Raw genomic sequence first — 21052 nt, forward strand, 5'->3', positions numbered from 1 at the left:
AGAGCCCCAGAGCCATGGTAGGGGACACAAAATTCAGGGATCCCCTGTGGGGGACACACAGGACCAGAGCCCCCAGAACCATTGTGAGGGACACACAGGACCAGAGACCCTCAGGGCCTGTTTTGGGGGACACACAGGACCAGAGCCCCCAGAACCATTGTGGAGGGTGTGGTGCAGAGGACCAGAGACCCCCAGAGCCCGTTCTGGGGGACACACAGGACCAGAGACCCCCAGAGCCCATCATGAGGCACCACGGGTCTGGACACCCCCGTGGCCCATCGTGGGGACAATGCCCACACTCCCAGCAGTCGGCGATGACCCAGGATCAGAGGAATTAATTTGTTTTTCAGCCAAAACCTCCCGGATGCTGCTGCACAGCCATAACCAGATCCACGCTCAGTCCAGCCCGTTCCCCTCGCCCCTGCAGAAGGATTCTTGGCCTCAGGGAGGGAGGCAGCCCAGCCCAGCTCTCCCCGTGTGCCCAGAGCCTCTCAGACCCAGCAGCCAGAGGTTTCCCAGAGCCATCTTGAGCCTCGTGCTGCCTTCCTCCCCTATGGGCAGCCATCTTCCTCCTCCCTTGCCCTCTCCCCCCAAGCAGCAGGATCTCTTCCCTGGCCTGGCTGACACGGATACACCCCCAGGCACATCTGGCTGCCCCTTTTACCCACGCCGGTGTTAGCATCCCACCTCAGCTGCGACATCTCAGAGTGAAAACCCGACGCTTCCTGCTTTTGGGGTGTCAGCAGCCGAGTCGAGGGCAGCTGGTCCCTGAGTGAGGGATGCTCGGGGTCCCCTGGGCCCCTCTGACTCAGCTGGGGACCGGGTGACTGCAGGGGAGGGAGTTAAAATGAAAGCAGGGAAGATCCCGTGAGCTGCTTTCTACAAAACACAGCATCCGCAGCCACCCTGCCTGGAGGAATTCCCACGGCACAGGAGGGCACAGGAGGGCACAGGAGGGCACAGGAGGGCACAGGAGGGCTCATTCCCCGCGGGTCCCATGGAGGGACAGCTAACAGGGAGGGTCTGATGTCCTCCCATCCCTCCTCATCCCACGTGTGACACACAGAGAAATGAAAGGACCTGCGGGCAGCTCTGAGAGGAAGAAAAGCCTAGAACAGATGCAGGTGGCAGAACAGGACTGCTGGCGGCCTTACCCTTCTTCCATGCTGCTTTTCCTGGCCCAGAGCAGCTTCAGGAAGTAGCCAGGCCTTTTCCTCCGGAGGAGAAAGCACCTCCGCACCGCCCCGGCTGTGTGGTCATCACGGGTGACACCAGCTCTAACCACGTGGCTGCTCTCATTTTCAAAATGAAAGAAATCTGACTATTTTAAGGGCGTTTCGGAAGTTCCCTTTCATTCTTTCAAAGCACGAGCCGGGTGTGCAAAGCCAGGCCAGCGTTTTCTCATGTTTGAGCTCTGAATTAAAGGGTGCAAAGGGGAGCTGGGGTGGTCGATGCTGTTGAGGTGCATCCCTGCTGCTCTGACCCCTGCTCATCCTGGGAAAACTCCTCTGCAGCAAGAGTGACAGCCTGGCACCAGGCACCTGGCTTGGTAAGGAATTTACCAACCAATTTACCTACAGAAAGGGTTCCCCAAAATTCGTCTGGCACTGATCTGATTCCTTCTGAAAGGAGGGGCCATTTAGAGCCCCGTGTCAGGGAATGCTTTCACATTTGGGAAGGTGGGAGAGCGCTGTGGTGGCGAGGTCCTGCAGAAGGAAAAGTCACCCTGTGGGAAGCAGCGGGAGCTTTGTGCAACGCCGGAGCTAAAGGTAAATTGGGAAGAGCCTTAGAGCCTAACTCTGCATTGCTCCAGAAATGTTCCAGGCAATTCCTGTGCCCAAAGCTGAGCAAATGGCACCTGGGGCTGAGTCCAGGACCAGCCACAGCCCAGCTCAGCTCCCTGCCCCTTCCAGCCCCTCAATTTCGAGCCTCTTCTGCCTCTGCCCTGACTGCGTCTGCTCCCCACACCAGAGGGAAGATCTGAGGTTTCATCCTGACTTCTTCCAGCAAGAGCTCTCCAGGCAGACTCCACCAGGAGGATTATCACTTCCAGAGATCCCAAACTCCTTATTAAAGTGGGGAATCTCCTCGCTCACGGAAAGGGTGCAGCAAGGAATTCTCCATCCCTTCTGCCTCGAGGCGGCAGGGAGGCAGTGGGGGATGCTTGGCACGGCTGGCACGGCTCGGGAGGGACCGGCGCTGCATTTATTGCAGGTTTCTACGGGAAAAGAAAAAAAAAAAAAAAAAAAAAGACCAAAACGTGCAAACCAGGGGGTTGGTGCTGGGATCCCCGGTTGCCGGTGGGATTTGCTGGCGTTCATTGGGAGAGCTGCTCTCCGAGCCGGCTCCAGCCTTCCCTGGATTGCTGCTTCCCTCTGTTGCTAGTCAGGGCATTGCAGGGAGACCGCACACGGGAAAAGAGCCCGGCAGCGGGGAAGAGAAAGCCTGCGAAGGGGCGATCCTCCACCTCTGCTCCGCTGGGACCCGGCTCAGCCCACGGCGGGGCTGCCGTGAAGCTTCCCTGTGAACGGCCACTGAAATAATTCCCAAAGATTAGGATGGAAAAGCTCCACGCGCTCACTTTTCCACTTTGCTGTGGAAAAGCCCAGCCCCAGAGACAGAGGGAGAAGGAGAAGCACGGAGTGAGGTCCCTACAGCCACCCCAAGGTGGGAGAACAACTCCCTGGAGAAGCAGAGCAGATCAATCTCCCTCTATCCGAACGTACTTCGCTCACGTGTTGTGACCACAGAGCCTGAATAAATTATTAGAAAGATTTTAAACTCGACTTTTTTTCGTCACAGAGAGGACGGCGAAGGGCGCTGTGGGCTCTCAGCCTTGCTGGGAGCGCTGCCTGCACGCTGACTTTCTGCGCTCTCTGGAGGGAGCATCTTTGATCTCACTGTCACCCTCAGGGCTCAGGTTTAGCACCAGAAGCGCTCAGTGTTGGTTATCACTTGGTGACTCGCTGCTATCCCACCGCTCCAACAGCCCAGAACGAAACAGGGCAGCGTTTTGCAGCCAGCTGAAAGGGAGATAAATGCACAAACCCACTGTAACAGGGCTGTGACAAATTCCCGAGGACTCTCAAGGGAGAGCACGGCTGCCGAGAGCCTTTTCCACCTCTCACACGGAGCAGCTCCATGACTTGGGGACTGGCCCCGGACCTTCTCTCCTCTGCACAACGAGACCCATCAGGCTCATCCAGCCCACAGCAAACACCTCAACGTCTGCAAAAACGCCGCCAGTCCCAGGGTGCCAACGCTGCCCTGTGCTACCATTCATTAGTCCCGGACTGTTAAACTCACACCTGCAAAATGAACTTTGTTAAAGCACTGGAGAGCGAGTGAGCTTTCCTGCAGCACACTTCGAACCTCAGGACCCTTCCGTGGGGGCCCAGCAGCTTATCAACAACTTTCTTTCCAAGAAGGAGGCAAGTTGGACAGAAATCCTCTCTGGCTGCAGCCACGGTCAGCAGCCCGTGATGGGGCAGGAGGCTGAGGCCGCTGCTCCCGTCCCTCCTCGGCAGCTCAGGGACCCGGCGCATCCCCCCAGCCCCTGCATCCCACCGGGATCCAGCCCCTCCCTTGCTTCTCCCATCCAAGGCTCCTCCGAAAGTGCTTTCACTCCGCAGTTAAGGCGCTTGGGAGCAAACTTTCCAAGACACTTTTAAGCCCACGGAGCAAAGTGGCCGCAGTTCATCTTCCAGCCGCGTTATCGGGAGAGGGTCGTGCCGAGAAACTCACACGCACCCAAAGCAAGGGGTTTCCTTCGGTAGTTTGTTGTTGTTGTTTTTTTTTTTTTTTTTTTTTCTTTTCCCTCCTACCTGTGCTTTGAGTTCCCCCGGAGGTCTCCCGCAGACAGGAGCGGCCTGGGATTGAGGATCTACGGTATTTACCGCACTACACTGGAGTAGCGTCCCGGTCGCCAAGGCAATGACATTGGAGCTGCTGAAAGCTGTGTGAAAAGTGAGGCAAAAGCTCCTTGCGCTCCTTCCTGGAATAGGAGGCAGTTGGGAGGGGGTGGGGAGTGCTCAGCCAAGCGTGCCAGGGAATTAAAGCTGGTCACCAGCGCCAGAGTGACGCCGGGGCAAAGCTGGCTGCGGGGGCTGCGACAGTGGCGGCCACCCGGCAGCACCGCTGGCCTTTCATCCGTCCCAGAATCAGGAATGGTTTGTGTCGGAGGGGAGCTGAAAGATGGACTCGTTCCACCCTTGCCACGGGCAGGGACACTTTTCACTGTCCCCGGTTGTTCCAAATCCCGTCCAACCCGGCCTCGGACGCTTCCAGGGATGGAGCATCCAGCAAAGCACAGTTACGGTGGATCGAGGAGGTTCTTCCCCTCGTCAGATTGGCGGACTGAGCAGCTTTTGTGTTTGCATTCGGCCAAGTGACCGATCATCTCTCCTGGGGCAGCCTGGGGGGATCGGGAAGGGCTCCGGGATCCCCCCCAGGGGAACAGCGGTTTGCCGAGGAGAGGGGCAGTGGGTGAAGACTAAACATTTCTGATTAAAAACCATCACCCGCGAGGCTAATTGTGGACTCACATTCACTCTGTCACGCTGACACCCCCCTCACAAACTCCCGTGTCGCCGGTCACTCTCCCCCGGTCACCCAGGCAGGCAGCGAGCGCTGCTCGTCCTTGGGCTTGTGTTGGGGTCCCCTGTCCCCACTGGGGGACCAACAGACCCCTCTGCCCGCAGGCAGCCCCACATCACACGTGGGGCAGGTGGTGACGGCACAGCGGCTGCCACGTCTGTCCCTCTGTTGCGGGGACAGAAAAGAGATGCTTTCACCCCTGCCCCCCCCCCCCAAAAAAAAAAAAGAACAAAAAAAACCCCAACCCCTCATCGATGGGGCTGGAAAAAGTTTTTGGAAGCCAAATAATCCGTAATGAAATCAAGACTCGAATCCTCAATAATTTTGATGGTGCGGTTTATGTTTAAGTGCCGGTGATTGTGCCCCCGAAGAGGGAGCGGGGTCCAGCCGGGTTGTGGTGTCACTGGGGCAGGAGCCACCCCAAAATTCCGGGGGTACAGACCGTGGGGACAGAGGGAGGCGGCTGTGCATCCGCTGGCTGTCCAGCGGGGAAGGGATGCAGGGGAGCCTCAGCCCGCGGGACCGGAGCCGTGCAGACACTGACTGTGTTTTGGGAACTGTCATCGTCCTCGTTCCCCCTTGGCTCTTCTGCTCCCCGGCAGCCGGCTGCATGGGGAGGGGATGTTTTCCAAAGGAATATGCCCCCTGAGAGGGGTTTTGTGGGATCTGCCCATCCCCTGGTGTGCCTGTATTTATTTATTGATCGATTGATTGATTCCAGACAGTTCACATCCTTTTTGCTGGGGTATCTCTATTGCAATGGTTAGTTCCTCTCTCCTGTCCGGGGAATCTGGCGGAACATCCCACCTCTGCTCCCGTTGCTGTCGGTAATTAGCCGGCAGTAGTGATTAGCCCGAAGGGCTGATTAATTAGCCAGGGTTGGCCGGGCGCGGGACTCTGCCCGTGGAAAGGCGCCAAATAAGGGAGGGTTCCCCGATGGCAGGGCGAGGAGGGGGAAGAAGCCCCTCATTAACTACGTCATTACCCGGCTCATTAGCATCTCATTTGCATACCAAATACGGCTCACGCTGCGCTTTCCCGCGCGCTTCCCGCCGCCGGGCGCCCCCTGCCGGGCCGGCGCGGGGACCACAACTCCCGGCGTGCCCCGGGGCGGCCCCGCCCGCGCGGCCCCGCCCCTTCCGGCGGGCCCCGGCGGAGGGCAGCGGGGCGGGCGGAGCGCGGCGGGTTCGAATCCCGGCGGCGCCGCGCTCGCCATGAACTTCTCGGAGTTGTTCAGGCTCTCGGGGCTCCTGGGCCGCTTCTCCCCCGACGGAAAATGCCTGGTGAGTGTCGGCCGCGGTCAGCGGGGCCGCGCGGCCCGGAACGGGGCGGTTGGCAGGGCCCCCGAGCGGCCGCGGCCGCGCTGACGGCGGATGCGGAGCGGACAGCGATGGAGCCCCGGAGCCTGCGGGCCTGAGCACAGAGGCTGCTGCCGAGAGGCTTTGAGGCAGTAAGGGTCGATACCGGAGACCTAAATTAGGTTTAATTAACCTCAATCAGTCAGATGAATTAGTACTTTAAATTAGTACCTGAAGGGAGCTTATAGGAAAGATGGAGGGAGGCGCTTTACAATGGTTTGGAGAGGCAGGACAAGGGAGAACAGCTTCACACTGCCAAAGAGTAGCATTAGATAGGATATTGGGACGGAATTCTTCTTTGTGAGGGTGGTCATGCCCTGGCACAGGGTGCCCGGAGAAGCTGAGACTGCCCCTGGATCCTGGAAGTGCCCAGGGCCAGGTTGGATGGAGCTTGGAGCAGCCTGGGATAGTGGAAGGTGTCCCTGCCATGGCAGGGGGTGGAACTGGATGAACTTTAAGGTCCCTCCCAACCCAAACCATTCTGCGTTTCTATGAAATAAAACAAGTTATAAGACAGAAAATGATTTTTTAAAAAGTGGAGTTACTTACTCAGCAGTGATGGAATCAATGTGGATTTTATTTAATATTATAAAACCCCCTTTCCCCCTGGGTTAGTTCTCACTGTAGTTTGCAGTACTCAGTGCATATAGAATAGAATTACAGAACCCGAGACTGGTTTGGAGTGCAATGAACTTTAAAACTCATCTAGTTCAAACCCCCTGCCGTGGGCTGGGACACTTTCCACTATCCCAGGCTGCTCCAAGCCCTGTCCAGCCTGACCTTGGATACTTCCAGGGATGGGGCAGCCACAGCTGCTCTGGGCAACCTGTGCCAGTGGCTCACCACTCACAAGGAGGATTTTTATTCTTTTTTAAAACACAACATTGACCCTCTCTGAACTAAACCTGGGATCACAGCGAGCCTGGCAGGGACAGCCCCGGTGCTCCATCCAGGATCCTGCCCCAGCTCAGCCCTGTCCCCGTGCCCCCCAGGCCTCGTGTATGCAGCACCGCTTGGTGGTTCGGGATGCGAGCTCCCTGCAGATCCGCCAGCTCTACACCTGCCTGGATCAGATCCAGTACCTGGAGTGGTCCTCGGACTCCCTGTTCATCCTGTGTGCCATGTACAAGCGGGGCATTGTCCAGGTGAGGATGAAAGCAGGACACGGTGTGTTTCCTGCTGGGATTTGGGTGTGATGTGAGAGCTTAACAGCCAGCACTAGTCTGAGGCTTTGCTGAAGCACCTCTGAGGATAACCCAATAGTGCCAGGATTTTGAAAGCCGCAACAAACATCTTAGTTTGAAAAAGAATATTTAGCTTAAAAATATCTAGCGAAACAGATCAGAATTGGAGGTTATCTCGCCAGTTTCTCACTGTAGTAGGAAATAAGTAACGTGCAAGTTTGTTAAATGGACTAAACCCGTTTAAATGTTGGATATTCAGAATATTTGTCACAGAAAAAAAAACCCAAAACAACTCCACATCATTTGCCATTCCCGTGATCACCCAGAGGTGTGGGACTCACTTTTGCAGCGGGATCCAGCGCCAGTCCTTCATGGCTGCGGGTGGTGGGGTGTTCCTGAGCTCCCTGAGGCGGGATGCAGGAGCCTGTTGCCAGCTGCAGGGAATCCTCCTGAGCAGAGGTTTGGCTGAGCTGATGCTTCCTGCTCTGTCTGGTTGCTCCCTGCCCCAGGTCTGGTCCCTGGAGCAGCCGGACTGGCACTGTAAGATCGACGAGGGCTCCGCGGGATTGGTGGCTTCATGCTGGAGTCCGGACGGGCGTCACATCCTCAACACCACCGAGTTCCATGTGAGTGTGGAGGCAGGGTTGTTCCCCTCGGTGTCAGATGTTGCTGTCTGCCCTTTGCCTCCTAAAATAACCCAAAGCCCTTAAAGCTGCAGTGGTGGTGGAGAGCACGGGTGCAGCTCTGTACTCCTGTGTGTAACTCAGGTTAATTCCAGGTTACATGGTTGTTATCACACTGACATTTTGTCCTCTTGCTTCTGGTGGTGAGATAGGAAATGGATGCTTAAATTTGAAGGTAAAATTGTGTGGCTTAGAACATATCCTGATGTTTTTGATTTTGATGGCATTCATCTGAGCAGTCTTAAAAATCCATTATGTTGCTTGCACGGTGAGAAAAGCTCAGGATTTCTTGTTAAAAAACCCCAAACCGTAAATGTTTCAGAGTGATTTTAAATTAAAACTTTAAGCTTATGTTTATTGACCTGTGAGATGAGATTTAGATCCAGATCCTGGAAATATTTTCCCAACAATTTGATTTGACACATAGGAGCCACACCACTGGTGGAACCACTTGTAAAATTAAAATTATAACACCTTTAATGCTTTTTAAGACCCATATTGGGGAATGCTACTAATGTAGGATCCAAATTGGTTTGTGGATGGTCGGTTCGTTGGAAGGCTTGTGCATTCTGACTCTGCCACCTTTTGGATTACAGCTGATGATTCCTGGTATTCAGTACAACAATGAAGGGTCAGAAAACAGCCAGAAACAGCATTTGAGACACTTGTGTTTGCTCTTTCCAAACCTCTGGGAGGGTTTTGGGTGACAGGATCTTGTGCCACAACACTGGTTAGCACAGAATTCACGTGCTGCAGTGCAGGATTCCCCCTTTTGGGCAAATCCCAGTGTTAGTGGGATCTGGCCGTGGACTCTGCCGTGTGTGTACACACCCTATCTTCCATCCCTCTAGACAGGAGTGCAGAGTTTAGTCTTTGGTTTTCCCGGGTATGAATTGCCCTAAAAGCAGCAATAAAAATTCAAAACAAGCCCAGAATTCCAGCCTGGAGGCAGTGCAGCCATCCCTGCTGGTCAGGCAGCAGCGGAGGAGGCAGAGCTGCAGGCTGGGGCTGCGTGAGGCTCCCAGAGAGGATCTCGTGGCACGTGTGTGTGGGGGTGGACCAGCGAGGATTTATTGCCTCCCAACAGAACTTGGTTTGACCTTAGAGGATTTCATTAAGCCTTTGCCAAGTTGGCATCTGTGTTGGGATAAGTTTCCTTTCCAGCTGTAAACAGGTTGCTAAATTAGCTGTTGTCAGACAGCTGCCGGGGCCAGGCCGTGGTTGGAGCTGTGTTTACTCCCTCCCTGCTAAATCCACAGTCTGGGGGGATGGATGTGGGCAGTGCTCAGGATATTTAATATCAGATATTTGTTATCAAATCCAGAGATTGCCTGGAGGGTTTGGGGGTTCCCTGTCAGCCAGCTCAGCTGGGCTTTGGTGACTTCCAAACAGCACCAAGTGACCACTCGTTCTTGTTGTTCCTCAGGTCAATATGTGAACTCTACTGACAGCTCACAAGGAACTTTCTTATTCCCTGAGTTTTTTAAAGGTTATGATTGTGCTAATTTCTTTCTAGCAATCTGTACTAACCAGTGCCTCAGAAAAATCATTGCAGAATCCCAGAATAGCTGGGGTTGGAAGTGCCCTCTGGAGATGGTCCAGTCCAACCCCTCTGCCAGGGCAGGGTCACCTGGAGCAGGTGACACAGAAAAGCATCCAGGTGGGTTTGGAATGTCTCCAGAGAGGCAGATTCCATGCCCTCCCTGGGAAGATGTTCCAGTGCTCTGCCACCCTCCATGAAAAGAAATTCTTCCTCATGTTGAGGTGGAACTTGTGTTTTGGTTTATGGCCATTACTCTTTGTCCTGTCACTGGCACCTAAGAAAGGAGTCTGGCACCATCCTCTGACACTTGGAATTCATCAGCTAATTTGTAGGGTTTCTTTGTGATCAGTGTTCCTCCTCTGCTCTGGGAGGCAGTTCCACATTGTCAGTGTGACTTGTGGAGGGTGTTGAACCCCACGTGAGTCCTTCCAGTGCCATTGTTCCACCAGGATTTACAGGCACAGGCAGAGCTTAACTAACAGCTGCAGGTGAAGGATCTGAAGGAAAGCAAATGGATCCTCTTCATATTTCTGAAAGTGCTCAAAGCCAGGTTAGACAGGGCTTGGGAACAACGTGGTCTAGTGGAAGGTGTCCCTGCCCATGGCAAGGGATGGGATAAAATGAGCTTTAAGGTCTCTTCCAACCTAAGCCATCCTGGGATTCTGTGATTCTCTGCTTCCTCATGACCCTCCTGTTTTGGGATAAAGAGCGTGAAGATGTTCTGGAGTGTTTCTCTGAAGAGCTGTGCTTATGAACTACATACTTTGTCTCATTCCATGGCAGGTCCTTAAGCATTAAGTAGCTTCTTTGGAACTCCAGCAGCAGGGAAAAGTGTGTGTTTCTGTGTGTATCCCAGCTAATCCTTAGTAACTGTGCGTGGCTGAAAAATGCTTCCTGGCGAGGAATGTACTCCGAATAATCTTCTGAAATCCGGTGCTGACAGACACTGCTATGTAAGGGGGCTGAGTGACCCAGTCAAGTCTGGGACAAGAGTTGACAGTCATTTGAGCTGTAGGTTGTTTAAAAGTGTGTTTTTGTCTGCTGAAAATCACCAGTCCTACACCTGCCTGGAGCTGTCAACATCGGGCTGTGGTCCTGGGCCCAGCGCTGGAGACTGTTTATCACGTTACCATCTAAATACTTTTTATTTCTCAGCTGTTTTTAGGCTATTTTAAAAATGCTTCTGCTTTTGGTTTGTTTTTCCACTGCAAAACAACAGCTGAAAACTTCTCAGACACCATTATCGTGAGGATTTGAGTTTGACAACTCCACTCAGTCGAGTCATCTATGCTGAAGTGGAAGTATCCCCCAAAAGGAGCCGTGGAGAAGGGCTTGCTGCAGACTTCACTGACCATGGGCTGTTCTCCTTCTATAAAATATATATAATATATTTTATATATATATATATATAAAAAATATATATAATATATATAAAAAATATAGAATTCTCTGTGAATTCTCTGAGGAAGGCAACGAGCGGCAATGGAAATTTCCTGTAATTTTTGAAGCGTTTGGTTTCTTTTCTCACCCTCTGTGTTTGGTGTTTCTGTTGCTCCTGATCCTGTCTGCAAGCTGTGACATAATCCTTCTAATCTTCTTCATCTCATTTATGTTGGCAGTTTAAATGAGATTGTGGAATGTTCCAGGTGGGAATATGAAGGTTTTCCCTTGCTGTCACAATTCAGTTGTAAACACAGCGTTAAGGGAAGGGGGTGTGAAATCTGTACATTTAGCACATAATGTGAGTTTCTCTGTAGGAATGTCTGAGTGGGCACAAATGGAACAACAGAAAAGGATCCTACTTTCAGGGATCAAAATGATTTGGTTTTGAATGTTCCTAGCACTAGGCCAAACCATCAAGTTGTGTGATTTGGGTGAGAAGTTACAATGGAATTGTAGAATGTATCTGTGTGCTTCCCTCTGAGCTGCAGCCCTTGCAGGGGAGAGAGTGGAGTTCAACAGACAGAGAAGGACAGGATGAGAGGACACAGCCTCAGGCTCTGCCAGGGGAGGGTCAGGTTGGACATCAGGAGGAATTTCTTCATGGAAAAGGTGATGAGGCTTTGGAAGGCGCTGCCTAGGGAGGTGGTGGAGTCCCCATCCTGGTGGTCTTTTGCAACTTCAGTGAATCTGTGAACAGAGGATTTGAAACAAGATGACCTTTAAGGCCCCTTCCAACCCAAACCATGCTGTGATTCTCTGCTCTTATTAGATGTTAAAGGCTGATAGATGGTGTGAAGATGATGGCTTTGCTTATCAGACACTTAGAGGCATCTGGTTTAGCTGTAGTCTGGGTTTTTGCGGGTGTATTTTTGTGTGTGTGCTGGCTGTGCTCTGTGGGCTCTCCCCAGTGCTGCAGAGGCACTGGAGCAGTTTGTTGTCCATGTTTTGGGGCAGTGCCCCCTCAGCAGTATCAGGGTGTGATGGCACTGATGTTTCAGTGCCAGGAGCACGTGCTCAGCAGTGAAGAACAGGAAAGCCATTCCTGTTCCCCTTGAGGAGTCACAAGGCTTTTGGAGAAGCTGCTGTTTTTACAGCAAATGGAGATTTAGGTTGGATATTAGGAAAAATCTCTTCATGGAAAGGGTTGTCAAGCATTGGGACAGGCTCCTCAAGGGAGCGGTGGAGTGGTGAGGAATTTAAAAGACATTTAGATTTGGCACTTGGGGATGTGGTCTAATGGTGGCCTCGACAGTGCTGGGGAGATAGCTGGACTCGGTGGTCTTTGAGGGCTTTTCCATCCTAAATGATTCTGTGCCTGTGTGATGGAGCAGAGATGGATGCAGAAATATTTTCAAACAGAGGTGGCCTTGCCTCTTCTTTGGCTGAGCCTCGGGCAGGGCGGAGGTGACAGCGGGAGCTCAGCACGGGCTGTGCTGTGTCCTGTCTCCAGGAGATTTTCTCCTTGAGCTCAACGTGAGCAGCAAGGTGTTGCTCCCTGAGGCTTGGAGCAGCCAGCGTGGTGCAGGGTGGAAGTGTGTTTGCTGCCCAGCAGGCCAGGGGAGCTGTTCATGAGGCCGAGTAGCAGCACTCAGATGCCTTTGACAGGAAAAACGATGATCCAGCTCTCAGCATTTGAAGCCTGCAGCTGCTAAGCTTGTATTAAGTGGCTGGAGAATGTGTGTTGTGTGTTTTGCTCAGGGAGGCAAGGCAGCCAGTGCATTTAGGGCTGCAATTAATAGTCCCCAGCAGCATTTCAGTGCTGCAGTTGCTGCAGAAGAATGTGTGGAGGCATCGTGTTGGTATTTTTAAAGTAAATCTTGCCTGAGGAGCAGACTGACAACGCTGTGTTTGGGTGGCTGGAAGTGAGCGGCCCCAGGGATAAAAGTTGATTAATGTTCATCTCGTGGATTCCTCCAGGAGCTGCTGAACTTAGAGGAGGAGGTTCTGCCCCTCTGCCCTGCCCAGGTGAGACCCCACCTGCAGAGCTGCCTCCAGCCATGGGGTCCCAGCACAGGAAGGACCTGGAGCTCCTGGAGAGTCCAGAGCAGGCCCCAGGATGAGCAGAGGGATGGAGCAGCTCTGCTGGGAGAGTTGGGATTGTCCAGCCTGGAGAGGAGAAGCTTTGAGGTGACCTCATTGTGGCCTTGGAGGGCCTGAAGGGAACTTAGAGGAAAGATGGAGAGAGACAATTTCCAAGGAGCTGGAGTGACAGGACAAGGGGGAATGGCTTGACACTGGCAGAGGGCAGGGTTAGAAAGAAGAAATCCTTCCCTGTGAGGTTGGACAGGGCTTGGAGGAACTTGGTCTACTGGAAGGTGTCTGTGGCAGGGTGAGCTTTAAGGTCCCTTCCAGCCCAAACCATTCTGTGATTCCATGGAAAAAGATTTCTGTGTTATTTCTTCAAATCTCAGAAGTTTGACGTGTAAGGCAGAAGGGACTGTTTGGGATTCCACGGATCTCTGATGCAGAGGCAGTGTTTATTGGGATCTGGAGCTTGATTTGAGCCATGTGAATCCCTTGAATTGTGCTTCCCACCAAAGTTGATCATGTCAGCAAGGGAAAAAACCTCCAGCTTCTGTTGCAACACAGAGCCTGCAGTGTTACCAGTGAGGCAGATCCATAGGCTGCTCCCTTGGGATCCTTTGTCACCATTGAACAGTGCCAGGTACTTCAGGGAAGGAAAAGGTGTGCCAAGGACAAACCTACAAAAAGGTGTAGGAGAACCTTCCTCCCAAGGCTGGGATGCTGCTGGGCTGCTTGGGATGTGGGAGGAGGGGGAAATGGGGACAATGCTGGTGTTTTACATAATGGATCAGAATTTTGGTGTTCAACAGTTCAGGGAAAGGCACCTTTGTGATGGAGGTGCTTCACTGCAAAATGTCCTACCCGTAGCTCTTCCTTGGTGCAGGAAAATGCAGGAAAACACAAGTTAAAAACCTGACCCTGGCAACATTCCTTGCTCCAGCTCCAAATGCAAAGGTTCACGTGCCATCCTGGTGAATGCCCGTGTGTCTGGGGCTGCCGTTGCTACGGGAGAGGCAGTATTTGTTTTTAATTGGGCAATGTGCAGATGGCAAGGCAGAGCCTGGAGTGCAGCTGTGACCTTGGGGAGCTGTGGGGAGGCTGGCTCTGCAGCTGCCTGCCCTCTCTGCAGCTCTTGGTGCTTGTGGAGGCACAGTTCTCCAGAAATCCCCCAAACACCAGTGTAAAGCCTTGCTTTGCATAGCAGGTTTTGGGTGTCTGAATTTTTCTGTCATTCTGTAAGGGTGCCTCCTTGTGTGTGTCTGAGGAGGGAAGGGCACAACACAAATCAACCATCAAAGCTGAGGGTTTCTAAATGTTGTCATATATAGCTCACTGTTCACACTTTTCCCAAGGTTTATACAATTTTCTGAAGGGGCTGTAACTTATCCATTCATAAGGGCAGGAAATTCTCCATTTCTCCTCCAGATTCTGTGATGAATTTGTTTTTCTAACTGCAAAGTGACGCTGGGCAATAGACTGGGAAGACATTTGTGCTAATGTCAGGAACTTCAGTGTTTGTGAAGAGGTTTTCTCCATGTCAGTGGTGTGAATTTTGTATCCCCATCTAGAGTACTCATGTAAGCTTGGGATAAATTCCCTGCTAACTGCCAGAAATTGGGAAAGAATCCCTCATGGTTGCTTCCCAGGACATTGTTATACAAAATAGCTGCAGAATTAATTAATTGCAGAAGGTTCATTGATCCACTTTGTGTTGCTGAATTGGGTTGACATTTTCCTATTTTTTTTTTTTTTTTTTTAATTTAATCTACAAAAATAACTAAACCTGCTCCCTGTCTCTGTGCCCAGCTGCGAATCACGGTGTGGTCCTTGTGCACCAAGTCTGTGTCTTACATCAAGTACCCCAAAGCGTGCCATCAAGGTAAGTGTCACACCCCTACCTGGGAACGGTCCTTTAACGTGGCAGAAAGGGAAATTACCTTAATGTGATGAAAAATTCCATGTTTGGGCAGGGTCTGGTCCCATCCCTGCTGAGCAGCACCTCCAGCCAGGTTGTGGTGTCTGAGTGAAGGATTCCAGCTGATCCATGTGCCTGCTCCTCACGTGTGCATGTGTTGTGTTTGCCTCTGAGGGATCCTTTAAGATATTAAGTTATGCTGGACGTGCTCGCGATGAAAAACATTAATCCAAAGCGACTTTTGTTATCTTCTGCATATGGAAAAGCTGGAAATGGAAGCTTGTGTCAGGGCTGTCAGACCACATGGCTGTGGTGAGCAGTTTCCTGCCCAAGGCTTGTGTCCCAGAGATGACAAAGACAATTATGTATTCCACATAAAATCCAAGAGGATGGGGAGCAATGCCTGGGAGTTGGTGGAGACCTGATGGTTGCATAACTGATCCATTTAGCCGGGCTAAATGAAGTGGTTATTTGAAATCTGTTGGGTTTATATAACAACTGTCAGTGGTTAGATGTGTTTTGAAGCACGCTGGAGCTCTGCATCCTGAGAAATTGTACATTCCGAGCTTAAAAATTGCTGACACGATGAATCAGTGGCGCTGTGCTTTGCCCTGATTAATGTGACCTTCTGTGAAGAGATTCTGTCTCCTCTTTTATTTCTGCTTTGAATTGGGAGTAGCTGTTCCTCGCTGAAGCTTCATCAGCTCTTCTGCCTTGTTGTCTGATTTCTATTTAAGCCAGTTTTAATTAATCTGTCCCGTGGCAGGGGTGGCTTTCACCAAGGACGGGCGCTACATGGCCGTGGCGGAGCGACGCGACTGCAAGGATTTCATCAGCATCTTCGTGTGCAGCAACTGGCAGCTCCTCAGGGTGAGCTCTGCCTCTCCTCCCACTCTGCTATGGTTACCTGCACGTATTTCACACTACTCCACTGTAAACAGTGAGAGTAGCAAGTGCTTGGGACATGTGATATAAACTGTTCACACGTGGGATCAGTCCATGGCCGTGGGCTGGATCTCAGCCATTAAACCTCACGCAGAACTTGTTTGTATGTTGTGTCACCTCTGGTTTGGGAATTCCAAGCCTCACCAGAAGCTGAGAGAAAAATTGGGAAATACCACCAAATGTTTGTCATGTTCTTGAGCTTCCTTGTAGTGGAAGCTGTGGCTGCCCCATCCCTGGAGGTGTCCAAGGCCAGGTTGGATGGAGCTTGGAGCAGCCTGGGATGGTGGAAGGTGTCCCTGCCCATAGGATGAGATGAGCTGTAAGGTCCCTTCCAGCTCAGACTATTCTGGGATTATGTGATCCTCTACTGGGCTTTAAAACAAGGAATTAAGCTTCCTGGATTTTTGACTAATTTTCTTCTGAAATGCTGTTCATTTGAAGGTATAGAAACTTTCAGCTTTTCTGTAGAGGGGATCAAAGATCCACTGAATGCAGCGTGTATTACAAGAGGAAATATTTTTGTTGCTACTCTGGCATACGTAAAGCTCTTGTGTGTTTGTGGTAGCTCTTGGAAGGTTAAAACTGAACATTCTGTCAGCTTAGATGCAACAGGATTTGTTGACATATTTCAAATGGTTTTGTGGTTTCTCTTTTGTGGGCAGCATTTTGACACCGAAACCCAGGATCTGTTTGGGATTGAGTGGGCTCCCAATGGCTGTGTGTTGGCAGCGTGGGACACGTGCCTAGAGGTAGGAGAAAAAACAGATTATTTTCTTGAGGAGTTCAAGCTGGTCTTTGACCATCATTGCAACAAAGCAGTGACTAAAATAATTAGTGTTTAAAATGTTTCTTTTGAACATAAAAGGCTGTGAGGCCAGCTCTTGTTAAATATTACACTTGTATTGGGGATGCGTGTCCTTGCCAAGTGGATGTCGCTGTTCTGTAAACCTTCAATGGCAGCAAATTATTTCTAATTTATCTTGCAAAAAAATTGTAAACATTGCAGAAGCTGCTATTGAAATAATGAAAGAATAATGGAAGAATGTAAATCTTCTACAGCTTTACTGACATTGCACTGCACAGTGATTTTTACAGTTAATGAAAGTACTCATCCAAAAAGAGAGCAACAAAGCCTCTTAACTCATAGAGACGAGACCATTTGTACCTTTGTATTTAACTTGCTGCATGTTAAACAGGCAGAGTTGGGCAGGGCTGACTTGCCTGCCTGTGGTTTTTAGCAGCACTGCTGGATTTTAGCTCTGTGTTTCAGTACAAGGTCCTCCTGTACTCCCTCGATGGGCGGCTGCTCTCCTCCTACTGCGCCTACGAGTGGCCCCTGGGCGTCAAATCAATCGCCTGGAGTCCCAGCAGCCAGTTCCTGGCCATTGGCAGCTTTGATGAGAAGGTGAGAAATGTTTCCTGCGTCTTGTATCGAAACCATTTGGAGGACTTTGCCCTAACAGTCTGCCCTTGCCACGCTGCCCGAGCCAGGTGCGTATCCTGAACCATGTGACGTGGAAGAAGATCACGGAGCTCGACCACCCAGCAACCATTGCCAACAAAAAGACTGTAAGTGTGGATGGATCCCAAATCCATGGAGTCCTTAGCAGAGCTTGGGTGCTGCTGTTTGTATCTGAAAGATGCTGATGAATCCATTTCATTCTGGAGATTTGTTTTTTTTTTCCCCTGCTAGGGCTTGGGAAATTGCACGGCAACCTGGGAATGTAACAAAAATGTGGGAATCCTTTCAAATTTAATGGGATGTGTGTCTGTGATCATCTCTCTTGAGCAGTAATAGATTCTCAGATGCTCCTGTCACGTGCCAGTGTATTTTGGTGGCTGCATTACAGATTTGGGTGTGCAGCTGATGGCAAACTGGAAAACTGAACAGGAGAGATTTGTCTCAGCTTTATACAATTCCTAACTTTAAACAGTGCTGGAACTGGATTGTGTTCAGATTTTCCATCCTGTGTGGACAGGCTCATCCAGCTCACCTAATGGGCATTTCCTGGAACATCTGTCAGCATTGATTTTTATCCTTTATACCTGTACCTGCAAGGCCTGACAGATTCTGGGCTGTTGGCAGCAGGTGCAGAGCTGCTGTTCCCAAAATCCCAAGCTGATCTCATCCCTGGAGGTAACAAGAACAGTGTGTGGTGCTGTTTGCCATTGCAGAGGGACTGAACAGACCTCCTGGAAGAGCTTGTGTGTGGATTTTAAGCCTGCAATATTCACATTACTCTGCCTCTTAACCAGAAGCAAGGCACGAGCCATTAAAGCACCTCAGCAAAGCTTCTCACGGCTGAGAAATGCCTTAACTTCCAGTTAGGTGTAAAATATGTCATGGAAAACAAATGGAAATAGCTCTGTTAATCTCCACTACACAGACAGGAATTGCAGTTGCTGTGTTTTATCCTGGTGCTCGTGTTTGGGAATATGTTGCAGGCACACTAAAACATTTTTGCTATTTTCCTTCTGCAGCGCTGCACTTTGTTTCTGATAGAATCAGATCAAACGTTTTTGGTTGCAGTAATGAGGTTGACGTTCGCACTGTAATGGGCATGATTTAATTTGCTGTCAGAAATAATGAACGAGGTGCAATCCCTCAGACTTACTCTTTGCAGTGTTCTTCCTGATCATGGTTCCAAATGGCCCGTGATTCACTGGGAATACTGGATTCCAGATCTGCCTACTGAAGCCCTTGCCACTCTTGATGAACCAGGGGATGCTGAGATGTACCAAATGTGCAAATGAGCCAGTGGGATGTGGGTATTTGGTAACAGCCCGTGTTCAAACTCTCCGAGGCCCTTCTGTAGAGCTCTCACTTGTTTCTTTGTAGATTGTGTATAAAGAAGTGGAGAAATCCCCAACTGTTGACACAGAGAGACTTTCTTTCCCTCCAACAAGAGCATTGGCTAGTTCTCTCTTCAGCACACAGAGTAAATGTAAGCCAAAGTTTACTCAAACCAGACACTTGAGTTTGCCTTGGGAAGTCTTTAAATAAACACTGTAGGTGAACTCTGCCCCTTGGATGGTGGAACAGATCCTCTGGATGTTCTCTAGGGCAGTAAAAATCAGTCTCAGTCTTTGTGGCACTGTAAATCACCTTTGGTTAACAGTGTTTGAAATATTAGTTAAGAGGTAGTAGAAAAATTAATATCTCCTCATTTTCCTGATTTAATCTCAATCTTGCCTGAATTTCCAGCCTTTCCTTTTCTGTAGGAGGGCAGGAATAGTAGTAGGGTGGCTGTGTGAAGATGTGATGTCTTAAAGCAGTCGAAATTTTGATTGGAACATCTTGGAGAAGAGTAAAATGTGGTCCTATCACTTCAGAGAATGAGGGGTTTTAACAGTTGGATGTAAATGCATTGTCCGTCCAGGCTCACTTGGTGAAATACTTTTATTTCCTGTTCCAGATGACATTTCCCAGGTGCCAGTTTCTTTACAGTACATCAAACCAGTTGCTGACAGGGCAAATCCCAAAGTGGGAGTTGGGATGTTGGCCTTCAGTGCAGATAACTGTTTCCTGGCAACCAAAAATGGTAGGTTCCGACTGCCCTGCCTTAGAGGGGAAACCATGTGGGGCATGTGGGGAGTTTCCTTAGCAGAAATGATCCTTTGCACTATAAAAAGACTCATGGCCCTGTAAAATCAGCTCTGTTTTGAGATATGTAACTACAGAGGAATCCCAGCCTGTCTTCTAGTGTGTGTTAACTGTTGTGAGCTGCCAGAACTGCTGATCAGGGCATGAACTCAGCTTTGGCTCTGTACTTAATGAAAATAGTGGGGGGTTATGTTTCTTCAAGTTTGCGTGAGCTCACTGTATTGCAAATGAAACACATCTTCCCACTTACAGCCTGGGTCTCTTAAAAGGCAGAACTCTGCACAGCCTATAACAGGAGGAATTCTGACTTCCTGAATAGTGAAAGTCATGGAATTAATGTTCCATTTTTCCCTTTGGTCCTGAGGAGCCGTTTGTGCCTGGATGCCAAAGCTCTGGGTCAGGTACAAACCCCATCAAGACTAATGTGATAAAAGCCAGGGAAGGGCTGGGACATGGACTTAGATCACTTTTACCTCTTTTTTCTTGTAATATTTCCAAGGCCGAGTATTTCCTGAAGGCTCTGCTTGGCAAAACCCAAGTGCTGCCAACCCCGGGGTGCACCTAAAAGTTTGCATTGTTCGAATTTATTTGTTCCTGCACATTTAGATAAACCAAACGTGATCCTTTTATCCTCCAGCTCTCACGACTGCCGCTTCCTCTGCAGATAACGTTCCCAACGCCGTGTGGATCTGGGACATCCGGAAGCTGAAGCTGTCGGTGGTGTTGGAGCAGCTGTGCACGATCCAGCATTTCCAGTGGGACCCGTGCCAGCCCCGCCTGGCTGTGTGCACTGGCACCAGCAGAGTGTACCTCTGGTCCCCAGCTGGCTGCATCGTCGTGCAGGTGCCCGGGGAAGGTGAGCAGCAGCTGCCACAACGCCTCAGCAACTGCTGAGGGACAAAACGTTGTTCCATTTATAAATGGATGCCAGTGTTATCCTGGAAATAGCTCCAGGTGTGTTCTTGGAGCTGTTTAAAAAGCGGGTGTTTTCACCCTTGGGAAAAGAGTTGATGGTGAGACACAGGAAATGTCTCAAGGACAGCAGGGATTGGTGTGCCTGATTCCAGCTGCCTTTTCCTCTGACACGAGGATGGGCTGCCAGCTCCTTGCTGACACACTCTGATCTCTTCCTGCAGGCGACTTCCAGATTATGTCTCTCTCCTGGCATTCCAGTGGGGACTCCATGCTGCTCCTGAGTAAGGACCACTTCTGTGTGTGTTACTTGGAAAGAGAAGAGGTAAAATAAAAGAACTAAAATGCATTAAAAACGCTCGCAAGTCTGAGGAAGAAAGAGGAAAGGAGTCAAAACCTGTTGCCCGGTCTGAAGTGTTTGTATTTATGTTATTTATTTGAAGGAGCTCCAAGCTCAGTGTGTGAAATATTGTGACTGCATTTGAATGAAGTGATGTAGCAAGTGAAATGTAGGGAATGAGTGTCTACTGCAAGACAACCTGAGTATTGATGGAGTTGAATCTCTTTTTCAACTCTGAACCCTTATTTTCTAAGACTGTAGCTCTGTGTGTATATAATGTATAGCTATTATTTAAATTTTCTATTTCCAATAAATATTTTGATAGTACAAACTATAAACCTGCACCTCTGCACTTGAAAGTCTGTTTCAGTGTGATCAGTGATGTGATGATATAGTGGTTTATCCCAGCAGAGGGAACTGTTACTTGCACACAAATCATTTTGGGTGACAGTAACTGTGCCTGGGCCATCATGGATTTATGACGTGGAACCTTTCCCAGAGGGA

The 21052-nt window shown here is 50.4% G+C and overlaps 1 protein-coding gene across 2 annotated transcripts; it reads left to right on the forward strand.

The window, feature by feature from the left end:
* The first annotated feature begins 5745 nt into the window (after positions 1-5745).
* Positions 5746-20904, forward strand: WRAP73 (WD repeat containing, antisense to TP73). 2 transcript variants are annotated; one of them, XM_040084700.2, is made up of 12 exons: positions 5746-5879; positions 6947-7099; positions 7648-7764; positions 14639-14711; positions 15514-15617; positions 16355-16441; positions 16963-17097; positions 17184-17261; positions 18532-18637; positions 19109-19234; positions 19961-20152; positions 20433-20904. In XM_040084700.2, the coding sequence occupies exons 1-12, from the start codon at positions 5811-5813 to the stop codon at positions 20540-20542; spliced, it is 1350 nt and encodes a 449-aa protein (XP_039940634.1). In that variant the 5' UTR covers positions 5746-5810; the 3' UTR covers positions 20543-20904. The 2 variants fall into 2 exon arrangements, with proteins under 2 accessions (XP_039940634.1, XP_039940635.1); XM_040084701.1 differs by lacking the exon at positions 6947-7099 and having other exon boundaries at positions 5768-5879; positions 20433-20870.
* The last annotated feature ends 148 nt before the right edge of the window (positions 20905-21052 follow it).

Source organism: Hirundo rustica, chromosome 22 (genome assembly GCF_015227805.2).
Source record: "Hirundo rustica isolate bHirRus1 chromosome 22, bHirRus1.pri.v3, whole genome shotgun sequence".
NCBI classification, from domain to species: Eukaryota; Metazoa; Chordata; class Aves; order Passeriformes; family Hirundinidae; genus Hirundo; species Hirundo rustica.

Coding starts and splice junctions, on each gene's coding strand:
- WRAP73 (XM_040084700.2), top strand. CDS start 5,811: ATGAACTTCTCGGAGTTGTTCAGGCTCTCGGGGCTCCTGGGCCGCTTC. Junction 17,262..18,531: donor CCATTGCCAACAAAAAGACT/GTAAGTGTGGAT, acceptor GTTTCTTTGTAG/ATTGTGTATAAAGAAGTGGA. Junction 18,638..19,108: donor CTTCAGCACACAGAGTAAAT/GTAAGCCAAAGT, acceptor TTCCTGTTCCAG/ATGACATTTCCCAGGTGCCA.